A 17759-nucleotide genomic window follows, 5' to 3' on the forward strand; every position below is an offset into this window, starting at 1 on the left:
TCATTAATCCCTTCCATTATTTTTTGAAACATATCTGGGGGTATAACCCCTTCCTGTGGATCAGTAGAACTTCTTCTTCGCTCCTGGGTCTTAGTTGCTTTTTTAGTTGTCATTTTCAAGAAAAGCCTTTAATTTCTGATATTAATCACTGTTCCAAAACCTAGAGGCAGTCTATTTCTTTTTTTTTCCTCCACCAACAAAAAAGTTAATATTCCAGGCCTGTTATTGAAGTCCAGCCAGCACAGCACAGTTCTTATCTACATCCAAGAATGCAAAACAATTCTGGTTGCCAACACCAAACAATTAGTAACATATACGAGCAGCAGATTCGTCCAAAAAGAAATAGTCCAAAGAGAAAAATAGTCCAAAATATAATAATTACCTCTCATCCGTTTTTAAACTTTAAGACTCCAAATTCAGGCCAGCTTTTTGTCGTAAAAAAAGTATATAAGTTGTTTACATTTTCTTTCTTCCTTAATTATATTTAAAAGAGAAAAAGTATGACTCACCCAGGTTTCTCAGTTGCTGATTCGTAAACAAATCCCTTTTATTGTAGTAATTTAAGCCAAATGATAAGATTTAGACAGAAGTAGGCTCGCTGGTTAAGAACGTTTTTTTTTAAGAAGAAAAAAAAGAACGCTTCGCTTTTTTCCAGTACAGCTTGCGTGGAAATCCTGACTCCGTCTTCAGCCGATCGGCATGCCTTCTTATCTCAGGAATTTCCTGATCAATTCCAGCCGCCGACAGCTCAACGAAGTCTTGTGGAAAATCTGATCGGTTCTCCTATACCTTGGAGAACATTTAAGCCAGTCCAAGATTCCTCTTGGCTGGCTTTTAACCTGAAAAAAGCTTCCTCTGAGGCAGAGCTCCCTCAGAGACAACCACCAGCCAGCACTCCTTCCGGGAAGTCATGTTTTCATGCTTTTCCATGGGTGTGCCAGAATAGAAAAACGTGCGAAAAGCAAAGGACCTTTAAGGACCAATCACCTTAAAGGGTTGGACTTAGAGGCATGACAAAATGCAAAAGCAAAATAGACAAAAAAAAAACAAAAAAAAAACAAAAAAAAACCACCCCAAAACACCCGCACGATGTTTGAACATTTGGGTTTTAAAAAATAAATCTGAGCACAAACAGGATATGTATAGATCTTGATGCCACCAACTGAATATGGAAAATGTGGATTTTGAGTTTAGGTGCCATTTGGTGCTTGAACAGCCGATCAGCTATAAAGTACGATAGGACGCTTGTTCTGCCACCTATTCCTGAGCAGACATGGGGCTGATGAGAACTGTAGTCAAATCATAGAATCATAGAATAGTAGAGTTGGAAGGGACCTATAAGGCCATCAAGTCCAACCCCTGCTCAATGCATCTGGAGGGCCACAGGTTCTCCATCTTTGCCTTTGGACAAAGACATATGAAGCCTTTGTAGAGCAGTAGAGTTGGTTTAGAAGCGCCCTCACTCATGCCAAACATATCCTTTCTTCCTCTACAGTATCCCTGTAGGCTGGGGAGGGGGAATGATCCTACAAGTTTGCAGTGCAAGTTGAGTTGGGGTGGCAGGCTTCCTGGATTCTCAAAGCCATTTTGTAATGAAATGTTTCTGTCTTGTTAATACTACTACTACTACTAATAATAATAATAATAATGAATGTGTAAGTGACTAAATGTAAATGTATTAGTTAAAAATACTATTTGTTAATCGGCAGTAAGCCCTCCTGAGTGGGAAGGGACAAGTCTGATGGCCAGCTAACCCAGAGCTCAACGTATTAGGATGTACATGTGTCTTGCAAAGAGAAAAGCCTGGAAGAATCTGGGTTCACACACCATGGGTGAAGAACCTGCCCTGATTTGGGGGGAAAGACTCAGTGGTAGAGCATCTGCCTTGTATGCAGAAGGTCCCAGTTCAATCCTGGCATCTCTAGGTACAGCTGGGAGGGACTCCCTACCTGAAACTGTGGAGAGTTGCTGCCAGTCAGTGGAAACAGTTCTGAATTAGGTGGACCAGTGGGTCTGATTCAGTATAAGGTAGCTTCCTATGTTCCTGTGCTTTCCCTGTTGGACTCCAGCCTTCACCTGCTCCAACCAGCATGTCCAGTGGTCAGGGATAGTGAGTGGTGTAGTCCAAAGAGAGCTGAAGGGCCACGGGTGCACCATCCCTTTTTTATATGTCACGTCTGTCTTTATTCTTGGAGTCTTGTTATATGTTGGTTTTTGGCTGATGGGGTTGGTGTTAGCATCTTGACTCTGCTTTGATTCCTCTCCTCTGCTTTTTCCTTCCACAGTCAGACTGGTTTTTCAGTGACAAGGAGGATAAAGGTGAGAAGGTGAGTCACTTGAAGAAGGGAATGCCCAGGTTGTGATGGCTTCTGGTATCTCCTCAGGCTGTATGGAACGGCAAGGCATCCGCATAGCATCTCCCAGGCATGCTCTGTAGATAGTCTTTATGCTGATTCCTTTTGGTTGTCCAAGAAACCACACTTGTAGCTAGGGTGTCATTACAACAAAAGAACCTAAGCATGTAAAAAGAGCCCTCCTGGATCAGACCAAAGGGTCTGTCTAGTCTGGCATCCTGTTTGGCAGAGGGACAAACCAGATGGCTGTGGGGAAGCCCACCAGCAGGACATGAGGGCAATAGCCCTCTCCAACTGTTGCTCCCCAGCAACTGGTGTTCAGAGGCACGGTAACCATTTATAGTCCTATCCTCCTTGAATTTGCCCAACCCTCCTTTGAAGCGGCCCAAGCTGCTAGCCATCGCTACACAAATTCCATAGTTGTAGCAATGAACTGTGTGAAAAGTACTTCCTTTTGTCTGTCCTGAATCTTCCACCATTTTATTTCATTGGATGATCCTGGGTTCCAGCATTACGGCTGCATTCACACTGACTGCAGATGCATTTACACAGAAAAAGCAGGAGACAGGCAGTAGTCCTTAAGACTTCTGAAACTGGTTTGAAAGAGGTTTTGCTTGCCAAAGCATGGCACTTCTTTCGGCCCACTGTTTCATCTGGCAAACAGGCTTTGCAAGTTTTAAAATAATATTGAAAAAACTCTGCAAAACTTTTCCCAGAGGTGAAGGTAGGATGATTGTATGAACACCACAAGCAGTGATCTTAATCCCTCTTTCAAACCACCTTCAGTTGGCTGGGGAAAAACCTGTGTTGTGTCTTACACAGGAGTGTAGTTGTCCAGGGTCTCTAGGGGTCTTAGAACTCTTACTTTTTTGGGAGCCAGGTCCCAGCAGGGCCCCTATGTCTCCAGTGTCCTATGAACCAATCAGCATGAAAGGGAAGTGTGCTGGCCACTGTGAATAGTCTTCTAAAGCAGTATTCAAGCCTGGCCAGATTATTCTATAAATCTTTGAAGGTTGTATAATTTTAGAAAGGGGTGTGACTGTGGGAGGGCATGGCTGTGATTATTATGAAGGGACCCTGCCCTTCTGAATTTGCCACTGCACCACTGGTCTTACAGCCTAATATTGTTCGACACTTTAGAAAGAGACAGCTTCATTCTGCACAGTTCACACAGTCCTGATGAAAAGAAGTACGGCCTCTCCCAGTTTTCTCCCTAGTTTGAATATATACCTGTTCTGCTCCTAAATCAAGATCAAGTGATTTCCCCCGACAGCTTCTGTGGTATCAGGATCTGCAGGAACCAGGGACAGGTGCTGGGTGGCTTGGAGATGTACCTGGTTGAATTTGATTTTCTGGGGGGAGGCAAGTTTGTCCCTCTCTCAGGAGTCTGATTGATTGGCATATTCAGGACTGTGAAGGAATTCTTCTCCTCCTGTCCCCCCCCCCTTCAGCAGATTAGCTCCTGGTCCCTCGGGGCTTTTCTGCCTCGTTTTACAATGTGTTGCTTGGCTCACCTGGAGACGTTGGCTCCACAGACATACATCTGCAGTGCACTTGCTATCCTCAGAAGCATTTACATCATCATCATCATCATCTGGTTTTCTTTCCTGCCCTTCATCATAAGGTTGCAGGACAGATTACAAAAATACAGTATTAAAAGTGGTTAAAACAATTTACAGTCAGAAGAATATGGTGGGTCTTTTATACATCAAGTGTTAAAGGCCAGGGTAAAAAGATGCCTTTTCAGCATATGATGAACCTGTACAATGAAAGCAGCAGATGCGCCTCTGTGGGGATGGGATTCCACAGCTTAGGGACTGCTGCAGAGAAAGCCCTCTCCTGGGGTACTACCCCCCAAATCTCTTGGGGCAGTGAAACTACCAAGAGGGCCTTTTTGCTAAACTTATCACCCGAGAGGGTCTGTAGGCAAGGAGATGGTCTGAGTTGTTTAGGGCTTTAGAAACTAATGTGAGCACCTTGAATTGGGCCCAGAAAGAAACTGACAACCAATGTAGCTGTTTTAGAACTGTGGTCTAGGTTAGATAGGATTGATCTGTGGGGGACTGGTGAGTGGTGTTGGGCCCACTGAGTGGGTGTTGGTGGGTTAGATAAGAAGATCTCTTGCTTCCTTTACTCTTCTGTGTGACATTATGGGATGGGAGGAGCAGTTCTTCCTCCCCCCCTCCCATTTCGATTTAGGGCTGGTATAGAAAGGTGGATGAGCAGGGAGTTCCCAGGTTTCCTATCCTGGAATATTGAGACCTCTGCAGTGTAGCTGAACCAACCTCAAAGAGAGTTGGCTGAACAGAGAGATACCTCTGTGGGACATTGTGCACCTAACAGCCAGCTCGAATCCTTTCCTCCTAACCACGCATGTGCCCATTTCACAGACCCCTGTAGATGAGCAGGAGGCCCAATCGGTGCCAAATATTGAGTACCTTCTGCCCAACATCGGGAGGACAGCAGCACCGGGGGACGCTTCAGGTGAGTGGAGGCTTGGATTGGGGAGGTGCCACTGGGGATAAACCAGTGGATATGGCATTCCCACAGTGCAAAGTTCTGATTGGTGATTTGTAGTTTTATCTCTCTGTAAGGGTTCTCCCCCTTAGTTGCTCCATTATTTCAAGGCAACAAACAAAAAGTCAGTTGACTTTCCCCCTCAGACTACGCTTTCATGCCCAACCCCTTAGCTTTCCTATTGGCCTGTGAATTGTCCTTAGCTTCTTGCAGCTGACCTGTGCACTTAGTCGTCCTTGCAGAGTACGATGCCCGTCATCTCTTACCAAAGACTGCCAGACAGAAGCTCTGCCTTCTGAAAAATGTTAACTTGGGCAAGTCTCCAGTGGGAAAGAGTTTCACATTTGAGCAAAGCTGCTGAGAATATCTTCTTCTTAGGTGCCCTGGTGCAGCGTGGAGCTTTGTGGTTGCAGTGTTAGCAACAATGTGCATCTCTCTCTCTCCCCTATTGAAATTGATAGTACATTCCTTAAAAAAAGGCATGCAGAGCCATTTTAATCTAGCTTTCTCTTTGCCCAGTGGCAAATGGAGTGCCCTTTAAGTTGGCAGAGGAGAAGCCAACTTTCCAGCCCTGGAGCACGATTGCCCCTGCACTCATTAGACTTGCTAGTATCGTGGGGAGTGTTGTTTAAGGGGGTTTCTCTCTCTCTCTCTGTCTGCTGTTTATGGACTTCCTTAACTTTTTTTGCTGTCTCTGTTCCTTCTCTCTCTTCATCTTCTTCCTTCTCCTCCTTCCTACTCCAGCGGATCTGCCGGAGCTCTAGAGCTGGTACAGTGTGGTTGTGCTCCTGGGGTACATGCACTAATTCCATTGGATGATTACGAGAGATTGGGGAAGGCAGGATGTGGGTTCTGGTTCTTTATTGGATTTTCTATGCTGATGAGCAGCAGCTGTGTCATGAACCATGGTGAGGCAAATGCTGAGGCTAGTTTTGCTCTCCAGTCGGTCTCCTTTCTGTTAAAAGTTAGGAGCGGAAACGAGGGCCACTTCTTGCCTTCAATAGCATGTGACCTGCTTCTTAAAGTCGACCATTGGAAAAATCCATTTAAACAGTTGTGGAAATTGAGCTGGGACAATTCAGAGTTCTCAAGTAGTTAAAAAAAAAAAGGAGCTTTCTGAGTGAATGCAGAACACTTTTTTTCAGGCAGAATGGAAAGGTAGCTACGTCTTATCTTTGACAACTCAAATAATATGTTACTGTCCAATAGCATTATTATACTTTATTTATTGTTTAATTTAACAAAATGTATATGTCTCTTACTGGAACAAAATATCTCTTAAGAGTCTAAAATATTCATTAAATACCAACAAGCAGAAACATTAAAGACAAATTACATACAAAATTTTATGACACATTATAAAATCAGTAATTTTAAACATGCATATGTACTAAAATCACGTGTCAAAATGCTGAAATGCCACACCTGGGTAGGCATGCTGGAACAAAACATATTTATATATTGTCTAATATCGGTGGGCAGGGAGTTCCAGAAGGTGTTGCCATGCTAAAAGATTGATTTCTTGCAAGACCAAAATTAACATTATGCATTGCTTGTAAAAGTGCCAGTTGTACAGATCTGAGCAGCCAAGCACATGGGGGTGAGGCAATCTGTCAGGTGAGCTAGTCCCAAGCATCTGAATGATCCTACAAAACTCATTGTCACAGCTAGCTGTTTCTTTTTAAAGGGATTTTTATCACTTCAAGGCAGCTTCAAAATACCAAAATAATAAATTGTTTACTTTTATTTTTCCTTTTTAAAGGCTTTTCTATCACTTTTCTGTTAAACTCTGACAAAGCAGTGAAGAATTAAATAATAATAATTAAAACATTTGCAGGCCAAGCCAAGTTTACTTGGAAATAAGAGTGGCTGATTTCAGTGGAATTTACTTCTAAATGCATATGATTAAGATTTTAGCCTCGGAGACAATGAGCAGTGAAAAATAAATTAAAAATCACCCCCCAAAAGCAGTCATTTTAAAAAAATCAAATTAATAAGATGTGTAGAACTGATCAACTAAATTATTATTGACTACGTTCCAGTGATGCATACTAAAAAAAAAAAAAAATCTCACTCATGCAAACAGTTTGCTTGTGTGATTTCTGTAATGTTGAAGCCCAAGATTAGTTGTCTGTCTTTTCTGCCTGATGAAGAGTTCTGTGTGATTTGAATGCCTGCATATGTTTTTGCAGTAGCTAATATTGGACCAATGAAAAAAATTGCTTTAGCTATTTTGTATTCAATTTCCCACTCGCAAGCAAAAGGCTTCTTTCCCTAGAATATTGATGCCACTGCCTAGAGACCTGAAACGTTTCCCTCCCCATCTTCAAAAGCTTTACTCTTTCGAGGTTTTGGGGTGGGCAGGCTTAGAGTGGCTTTTTTGCCTTTCCTCACTCTCGTTATCTCCAGCCACTAATTCCATGTTTGTGTGGAGGCTTTGGATGGAGTGGGCCATGGGGGCCATCTATTATATTGTCTATTTGCTTCATTGTTGCTGGCATCGCTGTGGCAGATTTTTGTGTGTGAGAGAGATAATGTGTAGAGAGTGGGGGACACTGTTGTGCAAACAGGCTGGGACTGTTCCCCATTTTCCTACCCCTACGAAAAGTAAAAGTTCATGCCTGAGCCATTTCATGTTGTCTCCTAGCTGTTGTTCCCGCCTGTGCTATTGCCCCTTTGGGTTTCCCAATATCCGCCTCTGCCTTGCATCTTGCCCCCTTTGCCCACTGCTTTCCCTTTACTGGATTTGTCTGGCCTGGCTTTAAATTTTGTTAAACCTGAGCAGGTGGTCCTGCATTGCCATTACTTGGATTTTACTACCATGTAACATCTGGACAACATCTGCCAACAGTTCTCTTAGGCATGGCTCTCTGAACGTGGCAGTGACTTGAACTGGGGGGGGGGAAGGTGTCAATTTATTTTTCTGAACTTACTGTAAAACTCGCCCTCCCCACCTTCCCATCCCTGCTGTTCACGGCTGTCTTTCAGCTGTGAGGGAAGCAATGGATGGACCCCACTTTCAGCAATGGCAGCTGCTCTCTAGGACAAAAGACGGAGCATTTCCAAAGTGCTGCATCTTACAGCTGTGTTGTATTGCAGGCTGCCAACCTGGTGTGTTTGTGGGCCACTGTTTTGTTTTAGTTTTGCTCCTTGAACAGCTTCTGAATGAAGAAGAAAAAAAACTCAGCTCCTCCCACATTCCAGTGCAGCTGTACTGAACTCGTGGTGTGTAGGAACAGGGAGAGCATTTCCAAGCAGCTGGTAGGCCCTGCTACATTGGCGCCTACACAGTGTCACTGGGATGGTTATCAGTCAAGGGGCTGCTATTCAGAGCTGATTTAACCTTAGTGGTTAACCTTAGGTTGGGAGATACAGACCTGGTGCTTAACGGGGTACGTTTGCCCCTAAAAGACCAGGTCCGTAGCCTGGGGGTCGTTCTTGACTCCCAGCTGTCCATGGAGGCTCAAGTTTCAGCGGTGAGCCGGGCAGCTCTGTATCAACTTCATCTGATACGGAGGCTACGCCCCTACCTTCCCAACCATCTGCTCCCACCGGTGGTACATGCCCTGGTCACCACTCGCCTAGACTACTTTAATGCGCTCTACGTGGGGTTACCCTTGAAAATGGTTGGGAAATTACAACTGGTACAGAATGCGGCGGCTCGTCTTATTAAAGGCAGCCGCCGACAAGATCACATCACTCCTGTGTTGAAGGAGTTGCACTGGTTACCGGTTGTTTACCGAGCCCAATTCAAGGTGTTGGTCTTAACCTTTAAAACCCTATAAAGTTGTGGCCCAGTTTATCTGAAGGAGCGCCTCCAGCATCGGCAGGGATGCCGCTCAACAAGATCAGCCTCAGAAGACCTTCTCTTGATCCCACCGGTTAAAACAGCTAGACTGGTGAGGACTAGAGAGAGGGCCTTCTCAATAGTGGCCCCCACCCTGTGGAATTCTCTCCCAACTGATCTACGCCATGCCCCGTCTATGATGAGCTTCCGCCGGACTTTGAAGACCTGGCTTTTCAGGCAGGCTTTTGGGGCGGGTTAGGTTCTTACTGTTTTTTAAATTTTTTAATTGTTTTATGTACTGTTTTTACCTTGTACGTCGCCCAGAGTGGCTGGACAACCAGCCAGATGGGCGACTAATTAATTAATTAATTAATTAATTAATAGTGGCACTTCCCCTTCAACCCGCACATTCAGTACATCTCCACTAGGGTCGAAAAAGAACAGGAGAATTCAGCATACATCACCATTTGCTTTGGAAACAATTTGAGCACTTCCTGTTCTACCTTTTGACATTGCATCTTGTTGTGGTTTCAGGACCCATCCCCACAATGTTGACCGTTAGTGGCCAACAGGACACTGCTGAAGAATTGCTGCTTGAGAAGATAGGAGACTCCCTCAACCTCTACTCTTCTTACTGCTGACTCTATATCCCTCATAAATGTCTTACGATCCATGAGGCCAAATTCAGCCAACCAGCCACATACAGTGGCTTGCCAGGAGTTTGGCAATCCTTCTGGTTTTTACAGCACCAGGCAGGCAGACAAAACGGAGGGCTTCAGAAATGCTTGTGGGGCCTCCGTATACCTGGCCAGTGAGCTTATTTTGTTCTTGGCGGGTCCATGCCTTACGAGTCTGGCTTAAGTCTTGCTCTTCTGGATGGAATGGTACAATGCTCCTTTCTATCCACATATGTGCAAATGAATTTGATACTAGAAAAGACACTGTGCTTTCCTACTGTGTTGTTCGTGGGTGTATGGACCACCTTGCAGGGGGGTAGCCAGCCATGGTGGGGTGATAAGTCAGATGTTGAACAGATGTTCCATTACATTCACCCTCACCCTTCTGTTGCACTTGTGCTTGGTCTGTCTTTCTACAAGCCCTTCACTAATTCCACCAGCTTTGTTCCACTAACCTTCTGGACAGCATTGTTATTGTCACATGAGCAAATGTGCAGAATGTGGGCGTAGTGGTCACCATCATTGCAAAGGCCCTGCCTATTCATTCATTCATTTGTTCATTATAGTCTGGGATGCTTGATATGTTCTTTGTTCCCAATTTCCTATTTTTCCTTTTATATTGTCATGATCAGATCATTTAATTTTATTTACCTTAAATAATTTAATGGATTTGGGGAACCTTGGGCCCTCCAGATGTTGCTGAACTACAACTCCCATCAGCCCCAGCAAGCATGGCCAATGGCCAGGGATGTCGGGAGTTGTAGCCCAGCAACATCTGGAGGGCCCAAGGTTCCCCACATCTGATCTAAGAAAAAGAACCCTCAAACCTATTTATTGATGCTTTGATATCGATTTCTTTTTAGTAAGGGCCAAAAGTATTATTTGTGTTTTGCTCAGAGCTGTCCTGTGATAAAGTAATCTATATGGGTGGCTTGATTCAGCCAGTTCATTTTAAGACCATTTTCCCTGATAAGAAATGATACAATTGCATTAATTAGAAAAAGGGTTACCTTAGTTAAATACCCATCAAAAAAGCCCCTGAATTTGGGATATGTAATATTTAGTTTAGTTTTCAAATTGAGGACGTCCTCCCACGGGACATCACCAGAGGCCACAAGCAAACGTTTGTTGTATCTCATTGTTATTGGACCATTAACAGTCAAAGCTCAGGGACTTGGAGAGTGCAGGCTGTGTTTCTCATGGGGCTGCCGAAAGGGAAGAGTGAGGACTGGGAGTCCGTGACTGCTCTGTGTGCAAAAGTGAAAGAGAAATGGGGGCAAATGTATGTATCTAAAGAGCCACCAAAGTATACCCAATGAAGTTGTTATAGCTGACAAAGGAGGGGGTAGTGCGATTCCATAAAGTTTAGGAAGTAGTTGAGCTTATGAATGTGTTCAGTACAAATTACAGACAACCCTGCCTCTGTCAGTGGAAATAGATGGATCAAGTAGATCAAGAAAAAAGGCTTACTAGGTTTCCATTCGGAGGGTCTCCCAAACCAGTCACTAGCTGAACTAATGATCAGCTAATTGAGTTTATTAGCTGAACTCAATAATACTTCTTTGGGAGAAGATGAGCAAAATCAGTCTTTTGTTTGAACATTTATTGCCCTCATAGCACTGTGATTACTTTGCATTGTTTTTTGCACTGCCCAGAAAGAGAACAGGAAAAACATCTGCTGAGTTATCCCTTCTTTTTATGGAGTGCTCTGTTCAGCATGGCTCCAATGTGCTGACTCAGGAATATGACATGTTTTAGAACTTTGCACAAAAGCTGCAGGGAAGCCATTGGGCCAAGTGTTAATGTGCCCTGGTAGCCTCGCATCCCTATTATCTGCTTCCTCAATACTGCCCCACATCTAACTGATGTCCTCTCTCTCTCTTCCGTTGTTTGCTTAATCCTTACAGATTCAACCAACAGTGGCTCAGCTAAATCAAAGGTAAGTGCCCCCTTTGTGTCATGCTTGCCCTTTGGTAGAGGATGGGGAAGGGATGGTTGAGCACAGGAGTTCTCAAGCTTTGGCTCCCAAAGTCAGAGAGAAACAGTTTGTGCTGTGCTGGTGCTTGCAGTCCCTCAGCATCCTGATGTAAAAGGTTCTTCAGTACACAGCACCTATGAACCCAGCAAACTACATGTGACCTTAACTGCATAGTTCTGCCTGTGAGTACAGTGTCTCTCCCCCCCAAATTACCAGCATGGGACCCCCATATCTGGACTGGGACCCTAACATGGGGGATAGAGGGCTTTAACCTTTCACCTCCCACTGCAGTCCCAATCCAGATCAAGGCTTCCTTTATTGGCAATTTGCATTGCAAAAAAAGGGTTCCATTCTTTTCAGTGGGACTTTTTTTTTTGCAATGCAAATTACAGTTGTGGGGGACCAGATCTGGAGACAAATGGTTAAGCCCCACCCACCCACCCACAGTGCTGTGAAAAAGTATTTGCCCCCTGTCTGATTTTCTGTGTTGTTGCATATTTTTGGCACTGAACGCTGTCAGATCTTGAACCAAAACCTAAGATTAGAGAAAAGGGAAGCGGAGTGAACAAACACAACATTTTAATACTTATTTCATTTATTTATTAAAGAAAGTTAGGCAACACCCAATGCCTCTGTGTGAAAACGTAATTGCCCCCCTATTAACTCAACCCAATGAAAGGGATTATTAGGGCCAGAAGTTTGAATATCTTGGTAAACTATCAGGCCTACTTTGGGCCAGCCCTGCCCAATATAAATCTGACTAACTTTGGCCCTTGCCATCAGACTGAAGTTGCCAGCATGCAGGTTCCAAAGCCACATCATGCCACGATCAAAAGAAATTCCTGAACACCAACGGAAAACAATTGTTGATGCATATCAGTCTGGAAAGGGTTACAAAGTCATTTCTAAGGCTCTGGGGCTCCACCGAATCACAGTCAGAGCTGTATTGACCAAATGGAGAAGGTTTGGGACAGTAGTGAATCTTGCCAGGAGTGGCCGTCCTGCCAAAATCCCTCCAGGAACAAGGTGTAAAATCATCCAGGAAGTCACGCAGCACCCCAGAACAACATCCAAGGATCTTCAGGCCCATCTCACCTCAGCCAAGGTCAGTGTTCATGATTCCACCATCAGAAAGACACTGCGCAAACACAGGATTCATGGCAGAGTAGCAGGGCAGAACCCACTGCTCACTAAGAAGAACATGAATGCTTGTCTAGAGTTTGCCAAAAAGCACCTGGAAGAGTTCTGGAACAATGTTCTATGGACAGATGAGTCAAAGATGGGATTTTTTGGGCGACATGGGCCCCGTTATGTCTGGTGAAAACCAAACACTGCATTCCACATGAAGAATCTCATGCCAACAGTTAAGCATGGTGGTGGCTGAGTCATGGTTTGGGGATGCTTTGCTGCATCAGGACCTGGACGACTTGCCATCATTGAAGGAACCATGAATTCTGCTTTGTCTCAGAGAATTCTACAGGCGAATGTCAGGCCATCTGTCTGTCAGCTGAAGCTGAAGCACGGCTGGGTCATGCAGCAAGACAATGATCCAAAACACACAAGCAGGTCTACATCAGAATGGTTGAGGAACAAGAAATTTAAAGTTTTGGAATGGTCTAGTCAAAGTCCAGACCTAAACCCCACTAAGATGTTGTGGCAGGACCTGCAAGGAGCAGTTCATGCTCGAAAACCCACAAATGTCACTGAGTTAAAGCAGTTCTGCATGGAGGAGTGGGGCAAAAGTCCACCACAGCGCTGTGAGAGACTGACCAGGAACTACAGGAAGCGTCCGGTTGCAGTCATTGCTGCTAAAGGTGGTGTAACCAGGTTTTGAGTCTAAGGGGGCAATTACTTTTTCATAGGGGGGCATTGGGTGTTGCTTAATTCTCTTTAATAAATAAGTATCAAAATTTTGTGTTTGTTCACTCAGGTTCCCTTTTCTCTAGTATTAGGTTTTGGTTCAAGATCTGACAACATTCAGTGCCAAAAGTATGCAACAACACAGAAAATCAGACGGGGCAAATACCTTCTCATGGCACTGTATGCCTGGGTCTTGATCTAGATCCAGTTCCTCAAACAGCCAGTTTGTGAAAAAAACCATGCACTCAAGGGCAGAACTACAGGTCATGTGTTGTGTGGCCCATACATTGTGTGATTCACCTGGCTGGCATATCCCATTGAGATCTGACTTTCCTCCCGTTTTACACTTACTGCCAGGGCAAAAATAAAGCCACTAAAGGGGTTGCTAATCTGTATTAATTATACTCTCTGTTTTGCCCCTTGGGAATGTAAGCAGATCAGTGAGCTAAGGGGGTTATTATCACAGGGTTAACCAATCATGTAAACAAAGCCAGTATGACTGAACACTTCTGTCATGGCTCCTCTTTGGTCAGCATTTCCCACACATAACTCTTCTTTTTTGCCCTTGCTCTAGGCCTTGTGGGGCTCCAGGAAGGAGCACTATCACAAGGAGATGCTCGCCATCTCCTTCATCTCTGCTGTCAACCGCAAGAGGAAGAAGCGGAGAGAAGCCAAGCGTTTCGGGAGCAGCACAGACGACGACTCTGAGCACGAGTCGGCAGCCAAGCCAGCCACCAAGAGAGACGAAGAGGAGGTGGAGGTGGGGGCCGAGGAGGAACCAAGAGAGGCAGAGGGGCTCGGGAGCGGTAGCAGCAGCAGCAGAGGTCCAGCACCTGATGGGCAGAGTGGTCCAGAGTGCCCCGCAAAGCTGGAAGCAGAGATGGGAGAAAGGAAGGTGGTGGCATGTCGGGGTAGCCCAGAACTGGCACCAGATGCTCGCTCCATCGTGTCGGGTTACTCTACCCTGTCCACCATAGATCGTAGCCTGTGTTCTGAGGTGCAGTCGGTAGCAGAGAGCCGTGGGGAGGAGGCAGACGATGAGCGGAGTGAGTTTAGCCACGTGGAAACGGACACGGAGAACAGTTTTGTGCCAGAGCAGATGCTCCCAAAAGGAGGCGGGAGAGCAGTGATGGCAGAAGGCGGAGCCACTGCCTCTGACAAAGTGTCCCACAACCGAGCCTCCTTCAGCTCCCACCGCCTCATGCAGTGTGACACCCTGGCACGGCGCAAGCTCTCTCGGCCTCGCCACAACAGTGAGGCTTCCTCCAAAGGCAGCACAGAAGTCCCAAGCTCCAGCTCACCAGGTAGTCAGGAGTCACTGCAGCCTGTGAGTGCCCCAGAGGTCCATGCCAGGCCTTCCCTCACGGAGCAGCTGCGACTCCGCCTCCGCGGCTCAGCAGATGACATGTTGGCGGTGCGCCTGCGCAAGCCACACTCACCTGAGACACGGCGCAAGAGGAACAGCTGGCGGCGGCATACTGTGGTGGTGCCCGGTGGCCTCAAGGACCTCAACTACAACGAGTGGGAGGAGCAGAATGTGCTGGGGGCCCCCGAAGGCTGTCCGCTAGACTCCTCGAGCAGAACTCCCCTGCAGGACAACAAAGACTCTGGACTTAGCAGCCTGGAGTCGACAAAAGCCCGGCCTTCCTCATCTATGCTGGGGCACGTGGCAGCTCCCAGCCAGCAGGGTGGTGGCGAGCAGCAACAGCAGCACCGTAAGGGCAGCTCTGAAGGGCACTCAGCTCCCCGACGTGCAGCCTCCTTACGCTTCCACCAGTGTCTCTAGGTAGCCTGCTGCAGAAGCCCTGATTGGTTGGAATGGCTGAGAAGGAGCCTTGGCTTGGCCATGCCAGTGGCCTTGACCTGGAAATGTGGGTGGGCGGCTGCCTATGCAGCCTCCCCTTGAGCTCCCCCTAGTGGCTCTGCCTCACCATCTTTGATACCTCAAATTTAAGTGGAGCAAGAGTCTCTTCCCTGCCCCAGCCTCGCTTTCTGACCCCCCCTTCCCAGTTATTAATTTAATGACACTCCTGTTTTGTGACAGTTGGATTTATTTATTCCCCATCCCCCCCCCCCCGGGTGGCAGTTGGAGAGAAAAAAACAGGGATAGATGCAACATGGAGCGAGGGCTCTTCAGCCAGCCTGTTGTGAAGGTCTTCTTTTGGTTTATGCTGCTGGGAGGGTTACCTGGGGTGATGGGATAGCTAGCCCCATTCCTGCTTCAGAGCTCCTTCTCTTGCTTCAGAGTGCTGGTCTGCAGAGGAATTTGAGGGCATGTGTGTGAAGAAGGCAGGTGGAAGCGCAGAAAGCCAGCAAGAGCCTCTTACTCCCCACCTCTGCCTCCTTTCCACCAAGCCACTTTGCCTCTCCCACTTTTAACTGATGAGGGCCTGGAGCCGGGGAAGCCAGATCAGAGGCACTTATGGATGTAAGCTCATGCTTCACTTGACCACTGCCAAAGCTCCGTTGCCGATCAAGTCGCTGTTGCGTGCCATTCTGCCTCTGAGTCCTCCTTTCCAGGGGAAGGGACTTCCCTCTCCCTCAGTTTCCTTTGACTGATATCCAAACTGTGTCAATATTGAGGGGCTTTGAACGGGTCCCTATAAGAAACACACACACACACAATGACTTCCCCCTCTGTGCTTTCCTCCTAGATGAGCAGGTGGGCAACCAGCTCCAGAATTTTCCACCTACCTTGCTTGGCCTTTGCAAGGTCCCTACAGAGATGGCTGAATCCTCTTCAGTTGCAACATTTGCACCCTGTGGGCATGGTGCAGACTCACCCCATGCACTTGGTTGCCCAAAGAGACGATCACACATGAGAAACCAAAATTACAGAGCTGTAACACCCTCTCTAGAGGCATGTGATCTTTCCTAGGCTTAAAAAGGCACTGCTATTCTCCTCCTGTTTGGGTGGCATCATTGCCCTATTTTTGGGAAGCCACAAGGAGTCCTGTGTTATCTTAAAAGACCAACCCATTCTTTCATTGTCAGCCTGCTAATTGTCAAGGTGCTAGAAAGCTCTTTGTTGTTTTTGCTGTGACGGCTCATATGGCTACCTTTTTGGAAGGCTGTTTTTTAAACTCCTCCTGGCAAAACAACAACAGATGTGTAACATCTCAGTGCACCTCTGGGTTACACCTTTCTGTCCTGCTCACCTAAGGGTTTCACGCTGACTGTAACCTTAGTTAGAGGATGCTCTCTTCCCCCTGTGAGCATTTCTGAATACTTTTACAACTTTTGTTCAGCTGCTGAGAATTTGGGAGGGGAAATGGCCTGTTGGCATATTTGGGTATCTGTCTGGCTCTTTGCCTCTTCTTGTCTTGTGACCATATATCCAAACCATGGCTTCCAGAGCTGATCAGCAAAGTTCCCTCCTGTGTTGTGTACCATTCAGGGATGCAGTGTTTGGAGCAAAGGATCAAAGACTATTATGCAAATAGAAATTTGGCTTCCTGCCTTTACGCTTGTAACACTTCACTAAAACTTTTGATGCTAAAGAGGATGTGAACCACCCTCTCTGCCCAAGGCAGTGTGTGAAGGGTTTCTCATATTAACATCAATCCTTTCTATGTAGATTGCCACCCATGCTCAATCCACCATGAATCCCCATCTGCAGTGCAGAGAGGCAATGGGATAAGTGCAAGCACTGTGTGATTTGTATGGTGTATGGGGTGGACATCAGGCACACAGGACAAGTACATGTGATTCCCTCCTTCCAATGCCCTGTGCAGATATGCCACAAAACAGTAGGAGATTTCTTAATTTTGCTTTTAAGGATTCCCAGAATAACATTTGTCAGGATTCTATTCAGGCCTTTGTTCCAGCAACAGCTGAAACACCATCATCAAACCATCTTGAGCTATGCAGTTGCCCTCCAAAACTCGCACTCTAAGGACAAAATAAATACTTTATTTGATTCTTACTGGTGCTACATTTGTGTTTTCTCAGTATGTTGGACAGAAGTAAACCAAGGGGGGCACTCATTTATATGTTGCAAGTCAGAGTAGATTCTCACACTTCCTACCCATATTTTTGCATGTCCTTCCAACAAGAGACTCTTAGAAATGCATTGATCTTGTGGGTCTAAAGTGTTCCTACCACCCTCTCATCTTTGTCAAGCATGAGAGAGAGAGAGAGAGAGAGAGAGAGAGAGGCGAGGCTCTTGCAACAAATAAGGAAGGTGCTCTTTTAACATGTGAACACTTTATTGGTTGAGTGTTTGAGTTGCTTCTCTGCTCCAGTGCCTCTTTGCAAAAAATGTAATCACTTTGGAAAATCAGCCTGAAGAAAGAAACCTCACTGCGAAGTGGCATTTTCCTGTCGCACCCACATTGTGAGCTTTTTCCCAAAAAAACAAAACCATGTGGTCATCTCAGTAGTTAACCATATTTGAACAAAGTACTTTCATTTCAGTAATTTTCCAGGGAGCAGCAGTTCAATTTCAATAATTTTCCAGGGAGCAGCAGTTCAAATACTCAGTTAGTCATGAAGTGTGGTGGGTGGTTTTGAGCAAATTGCAGCATACCAACCTAAACTACTTCACAGGATCATTGGGAGGCCTAACTGCCATTTTCAGCTCCCTT

The 17759-nt window shown here is 45.8% G+C and overlaps 1 protein-coding gene across 4 annotated transcripts in view; it reads left to right on the forward strand.

The window, feature by feature from the left end:
- ARHGAP23 (Rho GTPase activating protein 23) overlaps positions 1–17098 on the forward strand; it is a 221296-nt gene extending 204198 nt beyond the window's left edge. For 3 of the 4 annotated variants that reach the window (XM_061588157.1, XM_061588156.1, XM_061588155.1), the window contains exons 21-24: positions 2286–2327; positions 4745–4838; positions 11243–11274; positions 13748–17098. In XM_061588157.1, the coding sequence (XP_061444141.1) occupies positions 2286–2327; positions 4745–4838; positions 11243–11274; positions 13748–14959 (1380 nt within the window). In that variant the 3' untranslated portion in view covers positions 14960–17098. Of the gene's footprint in view, positions 1–2285; positions 2328–4744; positions 4839–5615; positions 5641–11242; positions 11275–13747 lie in introns of all 4 variants that reach the window. The other variant, XM_061588158.1, reaches the window with a different exon arrangement.
- Positions 17099–17759: the final 661 nt, after the last annotated feature.

Source organism: Rhineura floridana, chromosome 11, assembly GCF_030035675.1.
Source record: "Rhineura floridana isolate rRhiFlo1 chromosome 11, rRhiFlo1.hap2, whole genome shotgun sequence".
Classification (NCBI taxonomy): domain Eukaryota; kingdom Metazoa; phylum Chordata; class Lepidosauria; order Squamata; family Rhineuridae; genus Rhineura; species Rhineura floridana.